The sequence below is a fragment of the Myodes glareolus genome, chromosome 21 (genome assembly GCF_982192425.1).
Source record: "Myodes glareolus chromosome 21, mMyoGla1.1, whole genome shotgun sequence".
Lineage (NCBI taxonomy): Eukaryota > Metazoa > Chordata > Mammalia > Rodentia > Cricetidae > Myodes > Myodes glareolus.
In genome coordinates this window covers 9,234,384-9,258,723 of record NC_142046.1, presented here as the reverse complement: position 1 = coordinate 9,258,723, position 24,340 = coordinate 9,234,384, and the positions used below count along the sequence as shown (strand labels likewise).

The following is a 24,340-nucleotide window of genomic DNA, read 5'->3' as shown; positions in this document are numbered from 1 at the left end:
CCAGTGGGAGAGTTTGCCTGAGAATGGATCCAACAAAGAGAAAACAGAATCCAGAGACAGGCTTCTGAATGTTATCAACACTTAGGCTTCTCAATTACATGAGCCAATAAAATTCATACCACAAGGTGATTGGAACATTGATTTTGTCACATGAGCTGGATGAGTTCTCACTTGGACTGGAAAATTAAATTAACTTAGGCACACCTGATGCCAGTGCGCATACAGCTTGGTTTCCTCACACAGACTATGAGGATACAATCTTTTGCAGAATAGTGATATCAGGATGGGCACAGACAATTCCCTATTCCAGAGGCAAGCAAGAAACTAGTAATAGGAGGCTGGAGAGATGGCTGCTGTCCCAGAAGACCAGCACCATGGTTCTCAGTACCCACATGGCCGCTTACAACTGCCTCTAACTCCAGTTCCAGGGGCCTGGAGTCCTCTTCTGACTTTTGAGGGCATTGCATGCACATGGTGCACACAACATCCACACAGATAATAGAGGGGGACGAGAAAACAGTGATCCCCCATTGCACATCATTGCATCACCTGCTTTCTGTGTTTTCTGTATCACGTGGATTCATGAGGGCATCTGTGTTCTAACTAAAACTTCGTGGGACCCTGAAATTTGATTTTCATGCGCCACAAGAGTCTTCTGAGTTTTTCCTTCAGGCATCACATTCACAGCTGCACAAAGAGGGAGCATGTGTCATTCTGCTGCTGAATGGGTAATGTTTGTAGGCCTGACATTTGTGGATTCTACCTAAAGCTCTTCTATTGTCCTATGTGTGCCTTACTATAATGAAGGACATGAGGTAGGCTAGTTTATAGCTAAAGAGGTTAATTTCAACTCACACACAGTTCTGAAGGTCAACCAGAGGTCACGGGATTGCATCTCGTGGTGGCCTTCTTAGTGACAGGGTTCTGAGGTTTACATGCTAGATACAGAAGATGAGTCACCAGGAGTAAGCAAGTGTACATGCATCTATTGGTTTCTTCCCCTTCTTCCTTCTTCATCTTCCTCTTCTTATTGGGACAGAGTCTCACTATGTAACTCTGGCTGGCCTGGAACGCATTATGTAGACCAGGCTGGTCTTGAAGTCACAGAGATCTGCCTGTCTCTACAGCCTAAGCGCTGGGATCAAAGGTGTGCACCATCATACCTGGATCCACTGTTCAAACTCTTAATACTTTTCAGTGGGGGCTCACCACAGGAGCCCTTGACCATAATAGCATCTATTAAATGTGTGATCCTGCCTAAGCTACATCATCTCTCAGGGTTCCCTGCTCTCCACCTGGACAACAAAGGAATGAGGTGGGATGATCTTCCAAGTCTCTTCAAGTCTCAAATAAACAGGATCCTGGTATCTCGATCAGCAAATTCATTGAGTGTGTTGCATGACAGGCACTGTCTAAAAAGTCTGGTGATATAGCAGTTCCAGAGTTCTTTCTTGCAGTCAACATTATATTTAGATAAAAAGACAGATATCAAATTATATAGAATGCTGGGTAGTGGTAAGTTCTATTTAGAAAATAAAAAAGCAAGAACGGGAAAGTGGCAGGGATTAATCTTAATGGGAGTCCAAGGACAGCTTCTTAATCACTTACACATGAGCCGAGAAATGACCAGATGGGCCCATGAGCATCACAGGCAACAGAAGGTGCTAGTAACCTCTCAGGGAGCGGCTCCCTTGCATCCAAAGGAACAGAGAGGTCACATGGCTGAGTGCAGTGATACAGAAGAAGAGACCTCAGTGTAGACATGTAGACAAGCACAAGTCATTTTGGACCATATGGATCTTTGGATTTTATTTCAGATGTGATGAAAGCCATGGAAAGTGATTTTTTTTTTTTAAAACTCTTAAACATCAATGGGGCACATGCTATCAATGGCTTTCTGGACGTCTGACTTTCAAGTGGTTGAGACTACAGATACATGCTACTGTATATAGCTTGAGAATGACATTTCAAAAGAAGTTTTAAAAGAGGCTTCTTGGGTCCGGTATCAAGATCTGTTAGCCCAGCTGCTGAAGGCCTGAGACATAAGTTCAAGGACTGCCTGGGTTACAGAATGAGACCCTTTTTCAAAATGAAAAAAAAAAAACAAACTAGGTATGTAGCTCAAAAAGAGAACACTTGTCTAGCGCATACAAATTCCTGTGTTCAATACCTTTAGTACAAATCCTCTCTATGGGAGTAACTTTAGAAGCAGGAGATGGTTAGCGAGGCATTGCAATAGCTGTGAGTTGACCGAGAACAGGAGGGCTGGGTGAGTAGTAGTCAGATCCAAGATGTTTGGAAGACGGATCAAATAGAAGCAAGAAGAAAAGAGAAAAGAAGAAATCAAAGATATATTTGTTGTGCTCAATTATTTCAGGAACACAATGATTGCACACAGGAATGTTTAAGTCTTAATTTACAAGGCAAGAATATCTTGCTCTTTTAGACATTAGTATAAAAACCAGAGGTGAATGTCCAGATTTGGAAGTTAGCTGCTCATCTTCATAAAGAAAGACAGGGTGTAGAACTCTTGGTTTTATCTATTTACAAGCTGCTCCGAGAAGCCTCTCCTCAGATGACCCTTCCCCTAAGGACAGAGAGCCAATAGGTCAGGGTGATCTGAGACAGGAGCTGAGAGCCCATGCTTCACACCTCCCACCTCGGTATTTCCACCAAACAAATCAAAACTACAAATGAGATGGTTCTGACAAAATAGCAAACCAGAGAATAATTTCAGACAACCTTTCCCCCTCCTCCCCAAGTCAGGGTTTCTCTAGCACTGGCTGTCTTGGAACTCACTCTGTAGACCAGGCTGGCATCAAACACAAAGCTCTGGCTGCCTCTACCTTCTGAGTGCTGGGATTAAAGGTGTGCGCCACACCACCACCTGGCCCAGATAACCTCTTCATAGTAATCAGGTTAACACTTGGACCCCTTTCACCATATTTACAATGTATACATTCATTCTTTTAAAACTTCTACTTTAAGAAGAGAGGAGTATTCTACGATACATTGTCCTTCCAGACAATCACCCGTGTCCTGAGACCACCTAGTCCCCTTCTTCATCTCTAATGGCAGACCTAGGCAGGCAAAAGGGTGAAGTGACTGGGCCCGTGGAACCGTCTGGAGAGAAGGCACTTGAAAGTAGCACATCACCTGGATCTGCTGGCCAGTTTGAGTGGAACCAGCCTCCCAGAGAGCTGTGACTCAGTGCATAGACAAAGGATGACAACCACATAGATACTGTCTTGCGTTTATTCACACAGAGGGGTAAGAATTGGTACAAATTATAGGCATTGTTTAAATACAAATAAATAGTTCTAGTTTCTAAAGAAACAACTCTAGATAATCCTAAGTATTTTCTAGGTTCCTATTAAAAATAGAAGGCTACTGGCATCAAGTTCTACTCCACCACAACCCTTTGAGAACTCACAGATGCTACGGTGAATTCTAGACTCTAACAAGCAGCCGGACAAATGGGAGCCAGAGTTCCCACTTCCCTGAATGAGCTCCTAAGTGGAAGGAGAGTTTCTTGCATCATAGATACACACGACTAATAAATTCAGGAAATATTCAATATCTAAAGACAGCTAAAAAGACTGGCCTTGGGAAAAGCGGTAAGAATTCCTCTGAAGCAGTTCTGTGGACTCTGAAACCTTCGAGGTCAAGTCAAGTGTCTTAACCTCAGGGAGACTTGAGTTTCTACAATCCAAGTCATCCTGGGTGGCACCTGTGGTGAGTGACAGTGATTTGCCCAGTGAATATGGTGCTGCTAATGAAACGGTCCATCAGGTCTGGCACCAAAACACCACCACCGAGCTGAAAAACATGCACCCAAGGCTGTCCATTTATGTATGTTTCTATACTACCAGATTCAGGATGTCCAAAGAGACAAAGACTTCTGAGGAGAAGCATGCTGTCAGAATAAGGCTCATTTTAAAGCCATGCAGTCTTTCAATACGGCAGAACACATGTGGTTGTTATGGTCTTGGTGCCCGAACACTGGCTGCTCTGCCTCCTAATGCTCACTGACCTGCCCTCCTGAGCTGCACAAGGTCACTCAGCCGCTTTCCACAACCCCCAGGACTATTAGACAGTAATGCTGGAGAGTGACCAATATAGTAAACTTTAGGTTTTCAAAGAAATGTTGCTTTTCTACTTAGATTGGTTATGACATGATTCTTACTGGGACAACCTCATGATATAAAACAGTCTCATGTAGTGAGTGTATTCAAATCCAGGCTAGTAATAACATTTGGTATTACAGAAGGCAAGGTGATTCAGATTTAAAACCATGATTGCCAAAGAATAAAAGCTGGATTTCCAAATAGAATACTGCTGTGTTATAAAATGCTAAATTTGACTCTATACTGTGTTGACATAAACAATTTTAAGACATACACCACATTTTCCTAATTGAGATTTGGAAATAATAAGCATAATTTTTAGATAGATTGCTGTAACATTCACTCAAGGGATCAGCTGCTTTTTTTTTTTTTTTGCCAAGAATTCTCTTTTTAGTCCAACTGAAGGATTTCCACAGTAAGTTCTCAAACAGTTCTGAAAATCACTGAAAATGCCTCTCACTTCCCACCCTCACCCTTATTTTTTGTTTATGTTGAAAAGACCTTTATACATAAAAATGCCAAAAGTTTTTGGTGGATATTAATAAATTAGTTTCCTGATTTAAGTAACAACTTTGTATGCTTATTTTTCTCTCTGGCACACCGTGTTTCTGGAATTACAAATCCAAACAAAGCAGCCAACTAGAGCAGCTCAGTGTTCAAATCAGTTTGGACACATTCCTATTTATTCTGGATGATGCTCAGTTCCACACAGTTCAGGGAAGACACATCCATATGAATACCAAACACGCTATGTTAGCAGCTCTAACATGTGACTGTGCTGTTGGCAGTACCATTCACATCTACAAGTACAATGGAGGAGGACTTCAAATGTGGAGCCCATTTGCTTTTGCTGCTCTGGAAAGTGGCCATCATCTCCGAGACTTCCAGGCTGTTCTGCAGTAAGGAGTAGTCCTTTTCTTGTCTGGTGGTTTAAAGTAGGAATAGACAGGTGCTGCGGGATACTCTGCATCAGGATTCTCTGCCATCATTTTCAGCTTTGCTTCAATGGCTTTTATCTTTGCAGTGACACTGGAAAAAGGAAGAGAGATCAGAATACACCTGGGCACATTCAGAAAATCCGCTCATCTTCTTATATTGATGTGTATTAGGGAAGCCATACAGTATTAAACTATGAACATGAACCAAGAAAAAGTGCTGGGATGTCCTTCTGTACACTGTGAATATGTGTTGCTCTCATTGGCTGATAAATAAAGTTGCTTTAGCTTAATGCAAGGCAGGATAGATACAGGCAGGAAATCCAAGCAGAAGGGTGGAGACTGGGAGACAACTAGCCAGCCACTGAGAAAGGAAGACATGTAAAAAATGAGGTTAACAAGCCATGAACCATGTGATTAACCATAGATTAAAAAATATGGGTTGATTTAAATGTAAGAGCTAACTAATAATAAACCTAAGTTACCAGCTAAGCAGTTATAAGTAATATTGTATTAAGCCTCTGAACTGGCAGGCAGGAGATAAATCTCCAATTACAAAAAACAATAAAGCCTGAAAACCAATTTTTTTTAAAATAATATAAGCCTAGGCATAGTTTTGCATACTTCACATGGCCTTTTACACTTAGTCCTCAGACACAGACACCAGGTGGCATCTCAGTACTTGTCACAAAGTAGACAAAGACAGGATTAACAATGATGTGAGATGGTAGGTTATAGTTCTTATTTTGCTAATGTTAAACGGCTAATGAGCAAGAGTTGAGATTTGTATACAAACTAACTCAAAACCCCATGTTACTAACTAATACACTAATTACCATACCTTTTCGACCACCTAGTACCAGAAAATAAAATTCTACAAATATTATCAAGTCTTTTTGTCTGTCTGTCTGAGTGTCCCCCCCCAGACACCCACCATGCTCTGGACTTTACTGCTTCTAATCTTTATAAAAACCCAAGAAAGGTTACACTCAGGATTTTATAGGATGAATGCAGAGGGACATAAACAAGCCCAAGAGTAACAAGACTAACAAACTGCGGGGCTAGGAGTCCACCTATTAAGCCTTTTCCTCTCCCCCAGAGAGGGAGCTGCACAGCTCTGCAGACAAGAAAAGATGAAGTGAGGGGCACTGTATGAGCTGTGAGGTGTTCAATTCTGACTGGGGTCACTGAAATCACTGGGGTAAAGTGCAAAGCACTCAGTAGCATGTTGTCTCACATTTCTCCATTTTCATTCTTGATTCTGTCAATGGTCTACAGCTAGTGAGAAAAATTTGTAAAGCGTGTCCACATGGTCTTCTAGAGACCCTCAAAGGACATACAGTGGTTGAACATTCTCACACATTTTCAGGGGCAACAAATTAAAAAGCTAAGTCAACAAGAAGAGAACAAATGTGTGAGGCAAACCCTTCCCTGCATGCAGTTCTTCAAACATCACGTGAATGCACAAATAACGTGGTTCTTTGCATCAGTAGAATTAGCCATATACTGCAATAAAATTCTAATGTGTTACTACACCAGGCTGGTAAATAAGCTGCAAGTGCAGAGGTTGAGACGTTAAAGCCATGTTCATTGTAATATGGAGACTATCAAGCATAAATTCAAAGATCAGTATAGCAGAACTATAAAAATTTCCATGGAGATCAGAATTTATGGGGTAGATGGCATATGAATATGTACTCTCAATGACAGTAAAGAAATCATGTTTATTTTCTATTTAATTAATTTCAATTCAAGTCCATTTCTTCCTCTTACAGTTTAGTGAGATGCTTTTAAGTTTGTATGGCTCAGGGCATATCACCTATAAGGAAGACACGTTTCCTTTCAGTCTAGTGTTTTGTCCAAACAGGTATCACAGATTTTATAATCTTACAATAGATTGAGTGTAATTGTTGATTTCTGATCCCTGGGTATTGCTTCAGATATCTTCTTCCTTTCTCCTGAACAAGCTTTAGTACATATCTTCATGGTGTTAACCTGGGACCATTTTGAAGTAGTAAGTAAAAAGATGATCTGTTAATTAATTCTGATTCTGTTACGACCAGCATGGTTTCAGTCATAATATTTTGCTTTTCTAAGCTTTAGTTTTCTCATATGTAAAGTGCTTTTTATGGCATTAAAGGATATATGCTAAATAAAGGATATAATAAAGTACTTATAAGCTCCTGCTTACAGAAGCTCAATAGATCCTGGGTATTGTTACTGTTATTGTTAAAATTTCCCCCTAAGCTACAGTGCAAAAAAAGAAAAAACAAAAACAACAAAACCCCCAACCACCACCACACACACACACACACACACTCACACACTCTGCTTCTGCTCAACCACCCACTTAATTTCCCTTTTTCTACTCAACTCTTAGTGCCCCTGTTTTGAATTAACTCCAAAGAAGCAACTGACAATTCATACAAACTGGAACAAAACTATTATAGTTGCTGTAAGGATACATAGAATTAAATGCTGCGAGCATACGGGAAACCACAGAAAGGGAGGAATTAATATATGATGGAAATGCCAGAGACTGAGGTCTGGTAAGAATGCGTGTTTTCAGGGTAAGGGTTGTGTCTGAGGTATCCCTGTAACCCCAGCACCATGTTCAAGGCGTGGTATGTGACAATTAAACTTGTTCTTTTATGAGGGAATGAATTCTATAAACGGTGGCACATAATCATGGGAAGGGGGTGGGAAAAGAGGAAATATGTACCGAACACATCTCCCAACACAGCACACCAGTATTTCTATTCCAGAATGAGAGCCATCAGGCTGTGATGACAGTCGTACAGATGTCGGCTTACCTGAGGTTAGACTGAGTGGGTTCAGTGCTTGAGGATGGCTCAAGGCTGATGGGAAGGATCTTATCATTCTTGTTATGATCATATCTCTGAAAATAAGAAAAGGGGTAAATGATTTCACCTGGGCAGAAAGCATTCCTGACTCTAGTACATGGTTATAACATGCCAACCCTACTCAGTTTATCTCAGCATAGTTCCAGACAATCTTAGGCTTGTTTTATATTTAATTTTAATGAAAAAATCCTCATAGTGTTGGCCGAAAAGCAGTTTAGAAAAAGAAGCTGAGAAAAAGCTTTTGTCTAGTCATTAGTCCTCTTTACTGGAAGAGGAAGAACTTCACTGTTTAAATTCACAGACGGCACAAATGCAAAGCAGGCCTACCCTCTTACACTCTTAAACTGCCAATAGACTGCCTCTTATAATATTTGTTTTATTCAAAACACTTTAAAATTCTGATAGATTTTGTAAAGTATTAAGCATAATATTCAACTCTTAACAGGCCTGAGTGGAGAGGAGAAGTAACAGCATTCAGTGGCAGATACAGAAAACATTCCTTAGTAGACGAGTTTAATTTGATGTCAGATGATTATATACTTGTTGTGAAAAGTTAAGTGTGGTATTAAGGAACAATCAGGAGCCTCTGGCCAAAAAGGAACCATGAAGTAGAGATCTCACACGAGAGACAGGATGAAGGGTGATTTTCTCCTGCTTGCCTTTTCAATGAGATGCAGGATGAGAACACACCAGCCAGTTTGGCAGATAAGACTTGATTTTATTCTGAGTAAAAGCACTGGTAATTCTGTCTTAGATACCAAGTGTGCCCCATCATGACCTGAGATGCTTGCAGGCCTCACAGATTTAGGATCTGCTTTTCAGCAGAGACTCTCCACTCAAATGTTGGTTTACTGAGTCCTTATGGGAAGAGTGCTGGGAAGGGCAGCATGCCTCACGTTCACCTAGCTAAGGGCAGAGGCTGCAGCTGACAGCTGCGAATCTGTCTGCTGGCAGGTCCGTCCAGATCTGCTGCAGTGGAGTTGTCTTGGGACTGCTCTAGTCCACGTACTTCACCACGGCCTCTGTGCCAGCTGGAAGAGAGTACCCCTTTCTTAAAAAAGAAAAGAAAAAATGGCCACAGCTTTTCTAGAACTTTCCCCCAAGAGACAAACTATAAGATGGCCAGGGAAGTGTGCCATTTCTCAAGGCCTAGAGACGCCCTTCAGAGTCCCACAAACTCACACTACAGTAACTCTTCAGACCTCTGCAAGAGGGAGACTGCCATGCTTTAAGCATAGAGAGAAACTACCCATTTCTCAAGCATTTAGACCAATAAACATATTCAAATTCTCCTTAGAGAGGTGAAGCTGGGAAGAGGCTATTAATGTCCAAAGCAACTAATTTAAAAAATAAATAATTTTCTTCCTGTCCATAGAACAATCCCCATTAAAAAAATACAGATTTGAGTGTACATATCAGCCACATGCAAAAATCAATCAAAAGTCGGGATCTGTGGCCATGTGCAGACAGACAACGAAGGAATCTGCTCCCTTCCTGAGAAGCTTTTCCAAAGAAAATTGGACAAGACACCATAGCAAGTGAGCAAAGCATGGCTGCTCCAGATGAAGTTTCTGGATGCGAATGGAGAGGCGGGAGCTGTTCTTTATAGACTTAGGACGAGGCAGGATGCTGTCTGTCTCCCTTAGACTTACCTTGACTTGAGCGTGGGCCCATCTTACCACCAGCTTCTTCGACAGTGCCAGCTTGCCATTAAGACACTGGATGGCTTGTTCTGCTTCCTGTCCAAGGTAGGAACAATAGTCAGAAACTCAAATGCCTGTCATCCTTAGTTATCTGTATTCTCGCCAGGCCTTGGTAAGTTGTAGCGGCTGGGTTTCTAACCAAATTGCTTTTGGTACTTGGCTTAAAATTTTGAGTAACAAAACAACAACAGCATACAAACTTTTAAAAATGGAAACAATGAAAAAAAAAATGGAAACAATGGTTCAAATCCTGTCATTTGTTGGCATTTGTCAGCTCTAAGATACGGTCACGACTTGTTCCACAGGGTGGTGTGAGTACTCAGAGAGCATGAGTAGGGCACGCAGAGGAGGAGCTCCGAGTGCTGGCTGACAGCACCGCCCAGCAGGTCAGTCTTTCTACACACATGCTTTAGCTGGCATACAACAGACTACATTGCTGTAGAAAATTATTTTAAAGTATGTTACTTTGTTTATGCACTGGAACATTTATTTAATGATGCAAAGATGTGTTTGATTAAATAAAATTCACCTGTGGTCTGGAGGCTGCGTCAGCAACAAGATGACAGGAAGCAGTAGGGAGGAGCCAGGTGGAGAAGGGTTTTTAAGAAGGGGCCAGGAACGGCTTGAGGACTCTTGGGAGACACCAGGAGGAGAGCTAGCTGAGCTGCTTGCTATTCAACCTCTCTGGGAAGCAGAATTCTATCTTAACCTTTGAATCTTGAGTTCCTTAGCAGGACAGAGATTTAGATAGGTTCCCTTAGAGCTTTGAAAGAGTCAGTGCCTGAGGGAACAGAATTTCTTCAGGCTGCTGCTGGCAGCAGAACTGCAGTTGCTGACTAGGACAGCTATAGTGTAAAAGGCAGACAATTACAAAAGAGGACAATTGGCGCACCATGTTGGATACCAAAATGTCTGTGACATTTTATTCTTTTGGCTTTTTGGGAGCCAACCATCCAGCTTCCAAATAAATCACACACAGAGGCTTATTCTTATTTATGAATGCCCAGTCTTAGCTTGTTTCTTGCCAGCTTTTCTTAACCCAAATTAACCCAACTACCTTTTGCCTCTGAGCTTTTATTTTTCTCTATTTCTGTATACTTTTCCTGGCTTCTTTCTCTATGGCTTACTGTGTAGCTGGGTGTTTGGTCCCTGGTGTCCTCCTCTCCTTGTTCTCTTGTTTCTCCTATTTATATCTTCTGCCTTCCAGCCCCGCCTATCCTTGCTCCTTCTTTGCTACTGGCAGTTCATCTCTTTATTAGGACCACCGGGTGTTTTAAACAGGCACAGTAATACAGCTTCACAGAGTTAAACAAATGCACTGCAAACTAAAGTCACATGCCTGAAAATAATATTTTTCAATACTACATCAAGGCCCTGTGCTCCTTTCAGGAGCTCTGGAGCCATATCCTGGACTACAGCCTCATAGATATGGGTATGAAAGAAATCAGTGTGGAGAAAGCAGGGGCCAGTCCCAAGAAACTGAGCAAGGCCCCTGTGTGAGACAAGCCATACACCCAGTTTATAGAGCACAAACTCCCCTGACCCTTTCCTGATCAGATACAGCAGTAACAAAGTTAAAAAGAATTCCCAAAGCTGCATAAAGTCATAATGTCACTCTAGGTCACTTCCAGCAAACCTGGCCACTTCCCCATCCTGATGAACCTTCTCTGCCCCTTGGGTATCCATCAGGCATTCGACCAAGGGTAACCCACCTCTAGTAGGAGTGAAGAGGCTCTTAAGGAAGACCCCAACAGCAGGGTGCACATACATGAGCATGCCAAGCTGGCATCTCCAGGAAGTCTCTAGCACTCAGCAGCACACTATCATGTTATTCACTCCCCACTGTGTAACAGGCATTGGCTATTCACTGGCCATAGTAATGCTCCACTGTAGCATACAGAGTGTTAGACAAGAGACATGTTCTTTTGTTTCACTTGATGGCTTACAGTATCTGAAGTACTTTATCAGTTCGGAAGTATCAGCAGCAGTAGAGGCCAATAAGAGTATTCTAAAGAACAATTGCCATCTCTGTACTTTGTTTCAACGTTTACAAATTTAATACTAAATGCCAATCATACTGTCCTACGTATACTTACATATGTTCACAGCCTCTCAACTTTGTAAGAGAACCTTTTCGTTTACCCCATTTTTTTCAGATGAAAACTGAGGTCAAAAGAGACATGCTCATGACTTCTGAGTTTAGTAGTCTGCAAGAATCCTTATCACTCTATCATTAAGGAAAAGCATTTAACAATGGTTATCATATGACCATCTTTTAATTGCTTATAAAAAGGTGTGGACAATTAGAATAACAATGTATCATTTGTTGCCTGCACTGGTGAGGACAGATGATGCTCTTGTGCAGGTTTAGATCTCCCGTGCATCAGAATTGCAGGCATGTACAACTAGGCCCAGTTGTGGCCAGTCCGTTAAGAAAAATTAAGCTTTTTTTTTTTTTTTTTGGAGACAGAATTTCTCTGTGTAGCCTTAGCTATCCTGGAACTCACTCTTATAGACCAGACTGGCCTCCAAATCTGAGATTCACCTGCCTGTGCCTGCTCCTAAGTGCTGGGACTAAAGGTGCGCATCACCATGCCTGACTAAAAGTTATGCCTTTTGATGATGCCATTCATTCCATTTCCCTAAATGCAGCGAATGTACATAGTTACAGCTATAAAGACACCCACACCATAATATTTATACTAGCCTGTCACTAGTGGTGACTCATAAACTAATAACTGGGGATCATATAGCATAAATCCATATAATACTATGTAATCACCAGAAATTATGACTTCGTTTTGTTCTAAGACAGAGTCTCCGTATACAGCCATGATTGGACTGGAACTTACTATATAGACCAGGTTGGCTTCAAACTTAAGAGACATCTACTTGTGCCTGCCTTACAGGTGTGTACCATCACACCCAGCATCTGATGATTACTTTTTAATTGTACTGTTAGTTACATGTAAAATGTACTAATTTCATAGCCAGGTAGAGGTGTCACATGCCTTTAATCCTAGCACTCAGGAGGCAGAGGCAGGTGGATATTGATGAGTTCAAGGCCAGCCTGGTCTACAAAGTGAGTTCCAGGATAGGTAGAACTATACAGAGAAACCCTGTCTTGAAAAAGCAAATCAGGGCTGGAGTAATGGCTCGGCAGTTAGAATCACTGGCTGTTCTTCCAGAGGTCCTGAGTTTAGTTCCTAGCACCCACATGGCAGCTCTCAGCTGTCAGTAATGAGATGCCAGCACACATGCAGGCAAGAGCACTGTGTGACAAATAAATAGATCTTTTAGAAAAAAAACAGAAGAAGAAAAACCAAACCAAGCAAGCAAGCAACCAACCAACCAAACAAGTACAAGGTTTTGATACAGATCACTGCAGATCAATGTGTGCTACTGGCCAGTCACCTTACAGCTTGAGCCCAGAGAGGAAGCTTGTGCAGGCCGTACTACTTGAATTCACTGTGAGGCACAGAGAATAACCAGACAAGACTCCTGCCCATGAGGTCTGGTGGTCAAGAGATATAAATATGACTATGATAGAGTGCAGACTAAGAGAGGGAGAGAGAGAGCTCAATTACCTGCTTAGTTTCAAAGTTGACAAAACAGTACCCTCGGGGCTGGCCCTCCAAAGCCCCCGACTTGTGGAAGAGGAAGTCAAATTGCTTCACCTTGCCAAACTTCTGGAGGAGCTTGAGGAGGTGGTATCTGTGAAGACAGAAGAGCCCATGAGTTCACTCCTGGAATGCTGCTGGCTGCTCAGCCCCAAATGTAGATAAAAGAGGGAGACAGTTCATCTCAGGCAAAAAAATTCTCTGGTCACTGTCCTTGCTTTCCTACAAACTGCTGCATTATTTTATTTGGGAAACAAAATTGTTTGCATCCACTTGGGAACTAGAATTGTCATGCCTATGCATCTGTCCAACACAAAATGAAGAACGAAAAAACCACACCTAACAAAACAGCTGTCTGTCCACAAGCACCGTTTGTTTTTCTTTTGGAGAAAAGCTCAAAAATAGCGTCGACTTATTTATTTTTTAAATTTCTTGGCAATGAAATAGCATTTGTGAGTATCTATCTGTAACTTCATCAGAAACACACATACAAACACAACACACACATAACCTAAATCTAGCCTGTATTAAAAATAAACAAAGTTGCAAAACCATCCAAATTCACACAAACAAAGCCCAGCTCTAAAGCACCTCTCTTAATAGACATTGCAGTGATTCTGCTAGGACTCAGATAGTTAGTGGCACTTCCACAAGGTTTTAGATGTGACTGGAAATTAGGACAATGTGGAAGCCAAATGTGACTGAGGCTGGTCTCACCATGCAGGGGACACTGGCCAGCTCTGTGAATCAGCAACCTCAGTTTCCGTAACATGGTATCTACCTACTTTGGGGTATGGTCAAATAAAAAACAGAGTCAAGAAAGGAATTTATTCCTGGCAGAGGTTTACCAAACCATCACTCGCCGTCCTGCTTACCCCTTTTTTGTATTCCCTGTTCTTACAATTCACTTGGTTTCTATAAGACTTTTGAGTTGTTCAAACAGATGTTCAAACCTTAGCAGGTTGCCGTGGCCGACCTCCATTCTGACTTCCTGTCATCCAATATAAGGGTGAGACAAACCAACAGCTCTCCCATTTCCTTTTCCTCTGGCCTTCCTCCTGGCACCTTCTAAGCTATTCAAATAGAGTCAAGGCTTTCTCTAAACAATGCTGTCCCCTTGATACTAAAAAGGTATCAGCCCACATGCTAAATCTGTTACTACTCGGAATTCTACCCCACAGGGAGTCAGTAAAGTCCTTTTGGGCACATTTATATTTATGCTGTTTGCTAGGAGAAAGTCACCAAGATTTTATTCTTGAGCAAGATCTCCTTTGGGAAGCAACGATAGAAAATACTGCACTAAATCTGACACTAATGTGTACCAATAAGCAAATCCATGACAGTTAATCAGGAGTCTGTTACCACTGTACAAAGATACAATACAGGTCTAGTACTGGGATAGGATGAAAGGCTACCAAGCCCCACTGAGGATAGTAATCTGGTCCTTGGACTGGTTTTTGAAAAAGAAAACAACCACAACCCTGTACTTAATTATGATCTCCCATCAGGAGACCTTAATCACCCAGTGAGAACACAGGACTCCCCGGGGGAAACTGGGAGACACCTCTAGTACAAACCTTTGTTCTTGATTATTTGAACAGGCTACAACAAGGCTGAGTCTTCTCCAAAGGCTTTAATTCATAGCCACACCTGCTCTTACTACACCCATTCAAACCTTCACACCATGCCAATGCCAATGGTGGGTCAAACCCATTTAAAACAAAACAAAACTTAAGGCTACTATGGCATAGCTATCTTTTCATTAGCTTCCTTCTGCTAAATAGCAGGAAGGTAACGCAATTGGCATTTCCTAGGAAATGAATTTTAATTTACTCAGAAAAAAATGCCAACAGATTATACATTGTAAAGCTAACAAACACACGCTGCCTGAGAAGTGTGACCTTAAGATTCCAGGAACATCTGCTGAGGTCTGTGTCTTTCAACTTCTCTAGGATTTCTTTTCTTGTTTGATAATTTCTTGAAATTATCGGAACACTGAAACAAAAGGACTGAAATGTTTACTATTTTGCTTCCTGGAGATGGGGACTGCAGGCTCTGATAGTGAAAAAAGCCTGAAGTCTCTTGCTTTCACATCTGCAAGTACTTTTATCTGTTGCTGGAGTATGGGAGTTAAGCCCTCATCAGCGGCTTACTTCCCTTAATGAAATGTACACCCTGCTGCCTTCAGGAGAGAAATAAGTATAGGCATCCCACACATTCTTCTGTCACCCAATCAGCACTTTCTTCTCCTAGTGAGTCATTAAAATAGCCACCCTGCCTGTGGCACAGAAGCAATCACCTGTGCAAATGTTAAACAAGTACCTACTATGTGCCAAGGACCAATTAGGCATTGGGACTTCTAGATGAATAAAAGTGCCTTCCAGGTCCTCAATGCTGGCTACAGGAGAACATCGCATACACAACTGTGAGCAGTGCACATCTGCATAAAGAGTGTGCATGTGCGCATACACACACACACACACACACACACACACACACGGAAGAGTAGGAAAGCTTGATAAAGGGGAATATCTGAATGCAACCTCAGTGTGAGTGAACACCATGCAAAGAGAAAAGTGACATTTGATGTATTGAATGAGAGTAGAGAGTAAGGATAGGCCATAATGGATGTGTATTCAGGGAACTTAGGAAGCAGATAGCCAATGAAATGACCTTCAGAATTTTTTTTTTTTTAGTATATAAAGTTTTTAGGGAAAATTTTCTCTGTGTTTATAAACACTCCTCTGAAGAGAATGCTCTTGTGCTGTGTCATACATCTTAGTAAATGCTTCATTGTCTCAGATTTAAGGAAGCAAACAATAAATGTCATTTCACTCGCCCAGACCACGAAGGCAGAGTATGAAGCGGGCTGAGAGAGACAAGGCAGACATCCTGCTTTCACAGGCTCATGCATCTACTCCCACTGAGTTCTGGTTTACCCAGTCAGCAGAAAGTCAGCATTTGAAGGACACATCCACCTGGCTGGCTCTCCACCTCTTGGCTTTTAAGTTTACTCAAACTACCCCATGATCAGTGGGGACTTGTTTACACTCATTCCCAAGGCAAGACCTCTGGGGCACAGACCATGGGTTTGAGCCCCAGTGTTACAAAACAAAACTAGAACACCCTTCAGAATCATCTCTACTCTTAACTCTTTCAGTTCTTGTTTTTCACATCTCAGACTTACCCAGAAGCTCCAAGTTCACTATCCCTAGCCATGTGGCAGCGGTAACAGTAAGTATCTCCTAATGGGCCTGCATCCTCAGTCTTGGCCCTTCCAAGACACCTTGCACACGTGCAGATGAGGCCCCCACTAAAACATTCCCATCTTGGTATCATGTTCTTGTTAACACCCACAGTGACATTCTTTTACAGGAAATTCAACTCATCTGAACACAATGTGAAGAGCCCATCTTTACTTGACAGTATTCTACCTATTAACGGCCTTCTTCATTACCAATTAGTACTCATCCTTGCCTTAAACCAAAAGGTCCTTTTGGATCTGTTTATAGGGAGCCATCTTTCTTACTCTGACTGGGGTCCTTTCAGTCATGATTCCCCTCTGCTTAGAAGGCACTATTAAAATTTTTACTGATGGTCCAGTTCACACTTTCATACAATGCAGAGGTTATGACTTATTTTACAGAGCTCATTTAATATCTGAATAAGAAAGCCAGTACTAAGTACAGCATGGCAAACCAACATGTGAAGACACTAACTTTTTGGCTTCTATGCTGAAAGGACTGGTAATATTTAGAGGTACTGTTCTAAGCTTACAGTCTGGGTCTCACAGCAATTTATAAGTTTCCACATGTTTGAATTCAAAGCAGGATGCTCCAGGTCACGTTATTCAGTGACTCTGACTGTCAGACTATCTGAGCAAAGGTGCACTGAGTTAGGGAGAGAAACTAGAGCTATCATAAACTACTCTGTCAACTGAGCCAACCCATGCAACTTGCCTTTTCCTATAAAGAAGGGCAAATTTGTTCCCCTCACCCAAGCTGTTAGGAGATGAAATAAGAGGACTTCACACAGTATTAGATTTGGAAAAAATGTTTCTGTTATTTAGTTGAACATTCTCACTTTATGGAAACATGAGGTACAATGAAGCTGAGGAACTAACTAGACCAGCTCTCGAAGAACAAGTGCCCATCACTCCCTCAAGTCTCCAAGATCTACTTAGTCACAGGAATGCTTCTGGCATGCAGTACAGTCCTAGAACAGTTAAGTTTGACAACACTCTATATTCACAAAATACAGCAACATTTGGGAGTGACTGTATTTTAATTATTCATGTAGGTTCATACATCTACCCTCAGGTAGAGCAGGATCCAAGAGTTTATGTATCTGCAAAGTGTTAAGCACAAGGAGTGTAATGTCTGAGCACCAAAGTGTCACATTCTTGACAGGAAACTGATGGATGTCCTAGTATAGCTTAGTAATATTCAGATTAATAACAAAAAAACAGATATAAACAGAACAACTAGAACTAATCACAAAATAAATGTGGGTAAAATGAATGACAGAATGCATTATTCAAATGTTTTTTTTAAAAAACTACCATTGGGGCTGGAAAGATAGCCCAGTGGTTAAAAACATGGGATGCTCTTCCAGAGAACCAGGATGCTATGCCCAGCATCCACATGGTGGCTCACAAACATCTGTAACTCCAGTTCCTCCAGGAGTATCATGCTCTTCTGGTCTCTGCAGGTACTAGGCATCAGACCTAAGTGCAGCTAAACATGTATGTATAAAATAGTAAGAATGAAAAAGTAACCCTATCACTGTATAAGATACCCTGTAACTATTCCTGACAGTAAATACATGCTTTGTTTCCTAAAAAGAAGTAAGAGACCATTTAAGGAGAGACACTCAAATCAACTTCTGGAAGGGATTAGGAAAGAAGTGTTAAGGAGCTGGGATACAGGCACAGAAAAGAGAATTAAGGGTCTGGTATAGAGGAAATAGCAGGAAGTGGCAGCAGTGTTTGGTTGGGAAGGCTTAATTAGGAAAACTGGAAGACATTCTGCAAACTCCCCTTATGAGTCATTAGAAGGTTAGAGATTTGGATTCAACTGACAACACAAGTACCACGTGTTCATATTCCTTCAAAACCAGGGAGTGAATATACATTAATTATTTAGCTAGGTTCACTGTTTTCTACCCTTTGAGAATTATTACTAACCTAAAAGTCCATGCATTTGAGCAACTTGAAGGAAATGTTTCCATGAGATCCATGAAATTTAGTAAAGCGACTCTAAGCTTTCATGTGAACCATAACCTTTGATGAACGGCTATATTTTTAAAAATAAATTATATAACAAATCAGTTTGTTTCAAGGTAAGGAAGTCATAGAAGGAAAACAGAGAAAATGGTTTGGCAATACAGAAATGTGGATACTACAGGTAGAACACAACACTTCTAGCCATCAAGGCCTGATCTACACTTGTCATCTAATGTTCGCCTTTGACTGAAATATCAATGGGAAGGTCTTAATCCAATGTTCCTGTTAAAGATGTAACTTAGTATTACATTCATACAGTTACCATGCCACTGACCCAGGGCAGGTGCCCTTGTGAACCCTCCGATGGGCAGTAGAAAACAATCAGCACAAGAACCTCATCACCTGGAACTACAGCCAACACAACCAGCATTGTTTCCACACTTTAGATTTTCATTCAGACACGGAGAGATGGGAATGGAAACCACTCTGGAGGGCACCCCTCAGAGCCTGGGTTTTAGATGACGGAAAGATTTAGATGAACATTAATTAATTAAAGACATTAATTAAGAACTTGTGCTGATTCACACATCCATCCTCAATGTTATAAGAGAGGATGTTAAATACAATCCACATTAAAGGGTTCCCATGATGTATCTTTAATATCTCTGTAACTTATATGGACACTTAATGATATTTGCACCTATATGATCTGAGTTTTCATAGGTTTAGGAGCTAACCTTGGTGTTGTGATAAAAAATCATATCTCTCCCTCTTTCCTACTCCCCTCCTTAAGCACACCTCATCACACCCCAGACTCAATCAGTGGGTTCCCTCTCTTAGTACTCTGTGTTTAGTCATTCCAGTTTGGAGTCATTCCAGGACTGCCCATTTACTTCAAGCTTGCTTCAAGTCAGTCTACCTACCCATTGCTATTCTGCCATCAACCAACAGAACAAGTGATGGAAAGAAAAACCTGTTAGTTCCTGCCAAGATATTCCTTTTTACTATAATGGCTCTGATGGAAAGACTGGGAGTCAGGACTATTGTATTCAATTAGTAATGTGATCTTGGGCAAGGTAATTCTGCCTCTTACACCATCATCACCATTATTGTAGGGAAAGAGAGATGGATGTTATCAGAGGTTCCCCAAGTGATCTCAACCCAGGCAGCTCACATAGGGATTGCCAAAAGAAGAGTGGAGGTTGTCAAAAGGCTTTGAGTGCCTCTTTTCCCTTCTTGGTGAAAGCAGTTCTGTAGTCTTATTTTACACATAGCTTCTTTCAGATTTACCAGAGGGGCTCCTCTTGTTTAAGCTGCTCAGCATAGTGCTGTGCACACAACAGACACTCCATCCATTAAATGAATGAGTGAACACCAAAGGGGTGAGGGGTGATCTCTGAGATCCCTTCCCACTCTTGCTTTCTGTGGTTGCTTACAGCAGTCAGTCAAATGGGGCCCAAATGCCTATTTGCAAAGATCCCAAAACTACTTCTTGTTCCTTCATTCTGGGAGACAAAATATGCCTCAGGTTGATCTAGAACAATTCCTTTTAACCACTGGGTACACAGTCAAACGATTGGCAAAGAGTTCTATTCTTTGTGGAGTAAAAAGGAAGAGGCTTATGCATGAAGAAAATCAAAGATATGTCCTTACAGTTGTGGAGTACAAATGTATGAAAAATGAAACAGGTTAAAGACAGCATAATGTCCCCATCAAAGAAAAATAAAAGCAAATGAAGGGCTCAAGATACACAGCACTGCTCCGAAAAGTCTCCTTAGCATCTGCAGCAGGCACTGCACCTCTGCACATCACCAACTAAGTGATCTGGACTTACTCTGTGATTTTGGGGTCCAGGTTGCCAATCCATAATCGGTGTCCTTCCTGTAGAGAGCCCTCTGAAAGGATGGATGCGTTCTCCAGGGGAAGGGTTTTGGTTTCTGCTTCCATCAATCTCTACGAGATACTAAAGGCAATGTGAGCACTCAGGGATAAAAGTGGAATCATCCTGTGTGAACATCAGATATCACATGCAATTTCTCCAAGGACAGCAAACTCCCTGGGCAGTCCTCAAAGGCCTGCTGTTCCCAACTGAGGCCTTGGACCAGCTCCCTAGGACAGCCCTTCTGGCAGCCAGTACTGTCATGCAGAATAAAGAGTTATGGTTGTGTGGAGAGTCTTGAGATTTCCTGAGGCTCTATCACTAGATGATACTCCAGAAGAGAGAGAAAAGAGGCAAGCACCAAGTATACAGTCTTGATGGTGTTGAAGGGAACGGAGAGGGAAGAACAGCTTATGTTCCTGTCCCTCTTGAAGCAATTTCACCAAAGGAGGAGGATGCACAGGAAATGTGAGCACAAGTAATGGAGTTAGGGCTGAATATGAAAGCAGGTTGTGTGGCTTACTTAATTCTCTGAATTTTATAGGCCTCAAATTCTTCAAATGTAAAATTAGAGGCTATAGTTTTCATTTTATAGGGTTGTTGTAAAGATTACATACATTAAAAAAATCACCAAACAATGCACTTAACAATTGTAAATAGTCAATATATATTAGCTATTGATCACAAAGTTTACTGTCTTGGTAGAAACAAGAGACAATCTCCTTACTTATTACAGATGACAGTTCACTCCACTTCCAGCAAGTCACTTAACTACTCTTTGCCTTAGTCCCTTTGTGAGGACAGTAACTCATAAAGGAATACAGCTCTGCCAAGTTATCCCCTAAGGCTTTTAGAACCACAATTCCAAGAAGTAATTATTACTCATCTTAATTCCTGAAGTGTCCCATCTCACAGAGCAGGAGAATGACAGCTGTGACAGAGGCAGTGATGGAAAGAACAGAGAATCTGGTGCCAGAAGATCCGATCTTTAATTACTCCGTTTCCACTGAAGTTATTTTTCTCAGTGCCTCAGTTTTCTCATTCTAATTTATTTACTCCATTATCCTGGGGCAGGGACATGCACATATCATTTAGTACAGGTAGAGGTCAGAAGACAACTTTCAAGAGTTGGTTCTCTTTTTCCCTCGGCTTTTGCTTGGGTTCTAGGGAAGGAACTCAGGTTGTCACGCTTTTATGGGAAGCACATGCACCAACTAAGCCATCTTGCTGGCCCATTTTCTTCAATGTTTTAATATAAACTTTAAGAGGCTGGAGAAATGGATCAGCAGTTAAGAGCACATATTGCTCTTGCAGGAGACTGAGGAGTTCAGTTCCCAGCACCCACTTGGTGGCTCACAGTCATTTCTAACGTCACTTCCAAAAGATGAGATGCCTTTGTCTGACTTCTGCAGTCACTGTATACATGTGGTGTACATACATAGATGCAGGCAAAAGACTCATGCACATACAGTAGATAAATCTAAAAAATTCGTAAAGATAATCCTTGCTTTGCTTATTAGTTAAGATTGCTGAGAAGAAATGAGTTGATAGATGAAAAATGAAATTTTAATAAATCTATACTATGATAAAGGGACAGGGAAAATGGTAAGTTGTACCAGACTTCAGACCTCCCTGCTAGAAAAAAAGCCATGTGTCTTCTATATCTACAAGTGTCTCAGCTCAGCCCTGTAGGAAATTGTCCCCATCCTCAGAATGCTTATATTTAAAAGGGGAGCAGAACTAAATTTTTAAGAAAGCAAAAGACCGAAGTAATTGATGATAGATACTGTAAACAGTGGGAAGGGTCAAGAGACTTAGGGTAGCACTACTACAGTGAGTGGAGTTAGATTTCAAAGCTAGAACTTCTGGGTTCTCAGGTCTAAAAGCAACAGTAACACCAAAAGATACTTAATGTCAAAGATGCCATGTTTCAATTGGAAGAAAACAAGACCCGGAACTAGAGAGATCTGGATTCAAAATTGACCTTCCCAATTATTGTGCCTTTAGTATGTAACAGTATCTGCCTTATGTATCTTCATCACTTCCTCTGTCTCTGCTACTCCCCATTCCCATATAATGTGAATACAATGTATTATTTACATTTTGCCTGTGTCTCTAAATAAAAGCTCGTACAGCGCAGGACCTTGCCTGCCTTGATCATGGTTCTATGACCAGCAGGTAGTGCACTGCCGGGCTTAGAGTTGGTACAATTTTCTTAGAGATGGAACGAAACATCGTCAGTTATCTTCCACAATGGGGAAAATTATTCCTATATCACGTAGCTATTTTAAATAAGAATATGCATGTGACAGCTCAAACGTGGATTTTTGAAAACCAATAACGTCTAATAAGGCAGCATGCAACTATCAAATCTTTTGGGGTTTGCAATGGCGACAACTCTTTAGAGCAATAAATTCATAAAATGCCTCTCCAGATCTCTCCCAGTTGAGTTGTATCAACACTAGAACAACACTAGAAGCCAGGAGGGGAAATGGGTCGCTTATTCCTAAACGCTAACAGCGGGGTCAGGCCAGGAACCAGGGTTTCCCGATTCTAGGCTGCGAAAAGGCACTAATGGGATTGTTATTTCCGGGCGAGGAACAGGACAATCCGGGGCGGGGCCTAGAAGCCGGCAGGTGAGGGCAGTCTCCGCCAACGTCCCCGCCGCCAGCTTGGCGTTGAGCTTCGGGTACTCACCTGCTAGTCTCGAAGCTGTGCCCTCAGCTCATGCCCCGAGAGCAGCTTCCGAAGCCGGGGTCCGAGCGAGGGACGCGAGGATACAGCAGCTGAAACCCCGATTGCCACCCGGCCGCCCGTGACGCGCTACGTCTGCGCCGCCGCGCCTCCCCGTGACGTCACGACGGCCGCGCCGCCTCTGTCGCGCGTGCTTCTGTATAATCCGGGCTATAGCTGGTGAGTGGCCTCGAGGGGGTCTCGAGGCGCAGGACGGGTCCAGGTGCCAGTGACACTTTTTCAAGAACCTCGGAGGGACCTCGTGGTGCCAGGTTACCGCCCGTGACCGGTTCGGCAGAGTTCGGCTCGACCTTAAAGCCAGGGGCGGGACTTCTGGTCCCTCTACCCTCTCAAGGGTGGGGGCGGGGCGCGTGTCACTCACCCCGCCTTTAGAGCCTTGCTGGGGAACGTGGTAAATACTTCCTGATATTTAGGACGTCACCCGTCGGGAATATTACCTCTTTCGAACAGCCCTACGCGCAGAGATAGTAATTATTCCCAGTGATGTAGAAACGAAAACTCAGCGCTATCTTTTCTAGGGTTTCGCGGCTCCCAAGTTTAAATGCCACCCAGGCCTGAGTCGGACGCCTGGGCTTTTAAAAATCGTCACTCTGCCGTCCTGTGGGCAAACAGTTGTCATTTCAATGGTACTTCAACATTTCCACTGCTCTGGCAAATTTACAGATGAGATTGAGAACACTTACTTAGAAAGTGCTAGAAGCAGGACTCTTGCCTAGGCCATCTGAGGGTTGGGTACTCTTTCTTCCCTCCTTTTTTTTTCTTTCTTTTTTTTTCAGTTCTGACTTTTTATTAACTCATACACGAGTACTTGTCTTCTGGTTTGGTGAGGCGGTAAGTCAGACACTTGCCACAGTATTGTCTGTCAAAGTGGCTAGCCTTGAAAACCCCAGCACCACGTTCATCAGAAGGACACTTGACAAAGTTGACTAATTTTGCCATTTCCATCTACCTTACAGTATTTCACCACAGCCAACTCGACCTTCTTTCTCTATGCTTATTATTCTTGGGAGTGGTGTAAAAAAGTCTCCTTTTGAATGTTCTAGTGAGACAAAGTATGGCCATCTTCTATTTGCTTACTCACATAATCAACCTCTGTGGATCAGGGGGAATTCCCTCATCCTCAGTCTTGGCCTTTACTTTTTCTATAGTGTGGGAGGGTTCAGCCAGGAGCACAATGGTCTTCCCTGTAAGGGAAGGAAGTGCACTTTCTGTTGTAGTTCTCCGAAATTTGGAG

The 24,340-nt window shown here is 42.1% G+C and overlaps 2 protein-coding genes across 5 annotated transcripts in view; one reads left to right on the top strand and one right to left on the bottom strand.

Annotated features, from left to right (window-relative positions):
- Positions 1-3,241: 3,241 nt before the first annotated feature.
- Positions 3,242-23,189, bottom strand: Rbm18 (RNA binding motif protein 18). Of its 2 annotated transcripts, none has more exons than XM_048432274.3 (6): positions 23,050-23,189; positions 20,308-20,426; positions 13,217-13,343; positions 9,579-9,665; positions 7,876-7,961; positions 3,242-5,156 (listed from the first exon to the last, which is right to left on the bottom strand). In XM_048432274.3, exons 2-6 carry the CDS (start codon positions 20,418-20,420, stop codon positions 4,997-4,999), a joined length of 573 nt encoding a protein of 190 aa, XP_048288231.1. In that variant the 5' UTR covers positions 20,421-20,426; positions 23,050-23,189; the 3' UTR covers positions 3,242-4,996. The 2 variants fall into 2 exon arrangements, with proteins under 2 accessions (XP_048288231.1, XP_048288230.1); XM_048432273.3 differs by having other exon boundaries at positions 20,308-20,436; positions 23,050-23,186.
- The window catches only part of Mrrf (mitochondrial ribosome recycling factor), a 67,537-nt gene continuing 66,328 nt past the window's right edge, over positions 23,132-24,340 (top strand). For all 3 annotated transcript variants that reach the window (XM_048432271.3, XM_048432270.3, XM_048432268.3), the window contains exon 1: positions 23,132-23,265. The gene's annotated coding sequence lies outside the window, so the exon portion shown is untranslated. The remainder of the gene's footprint in view (positions 23,266-24,340) is intronic.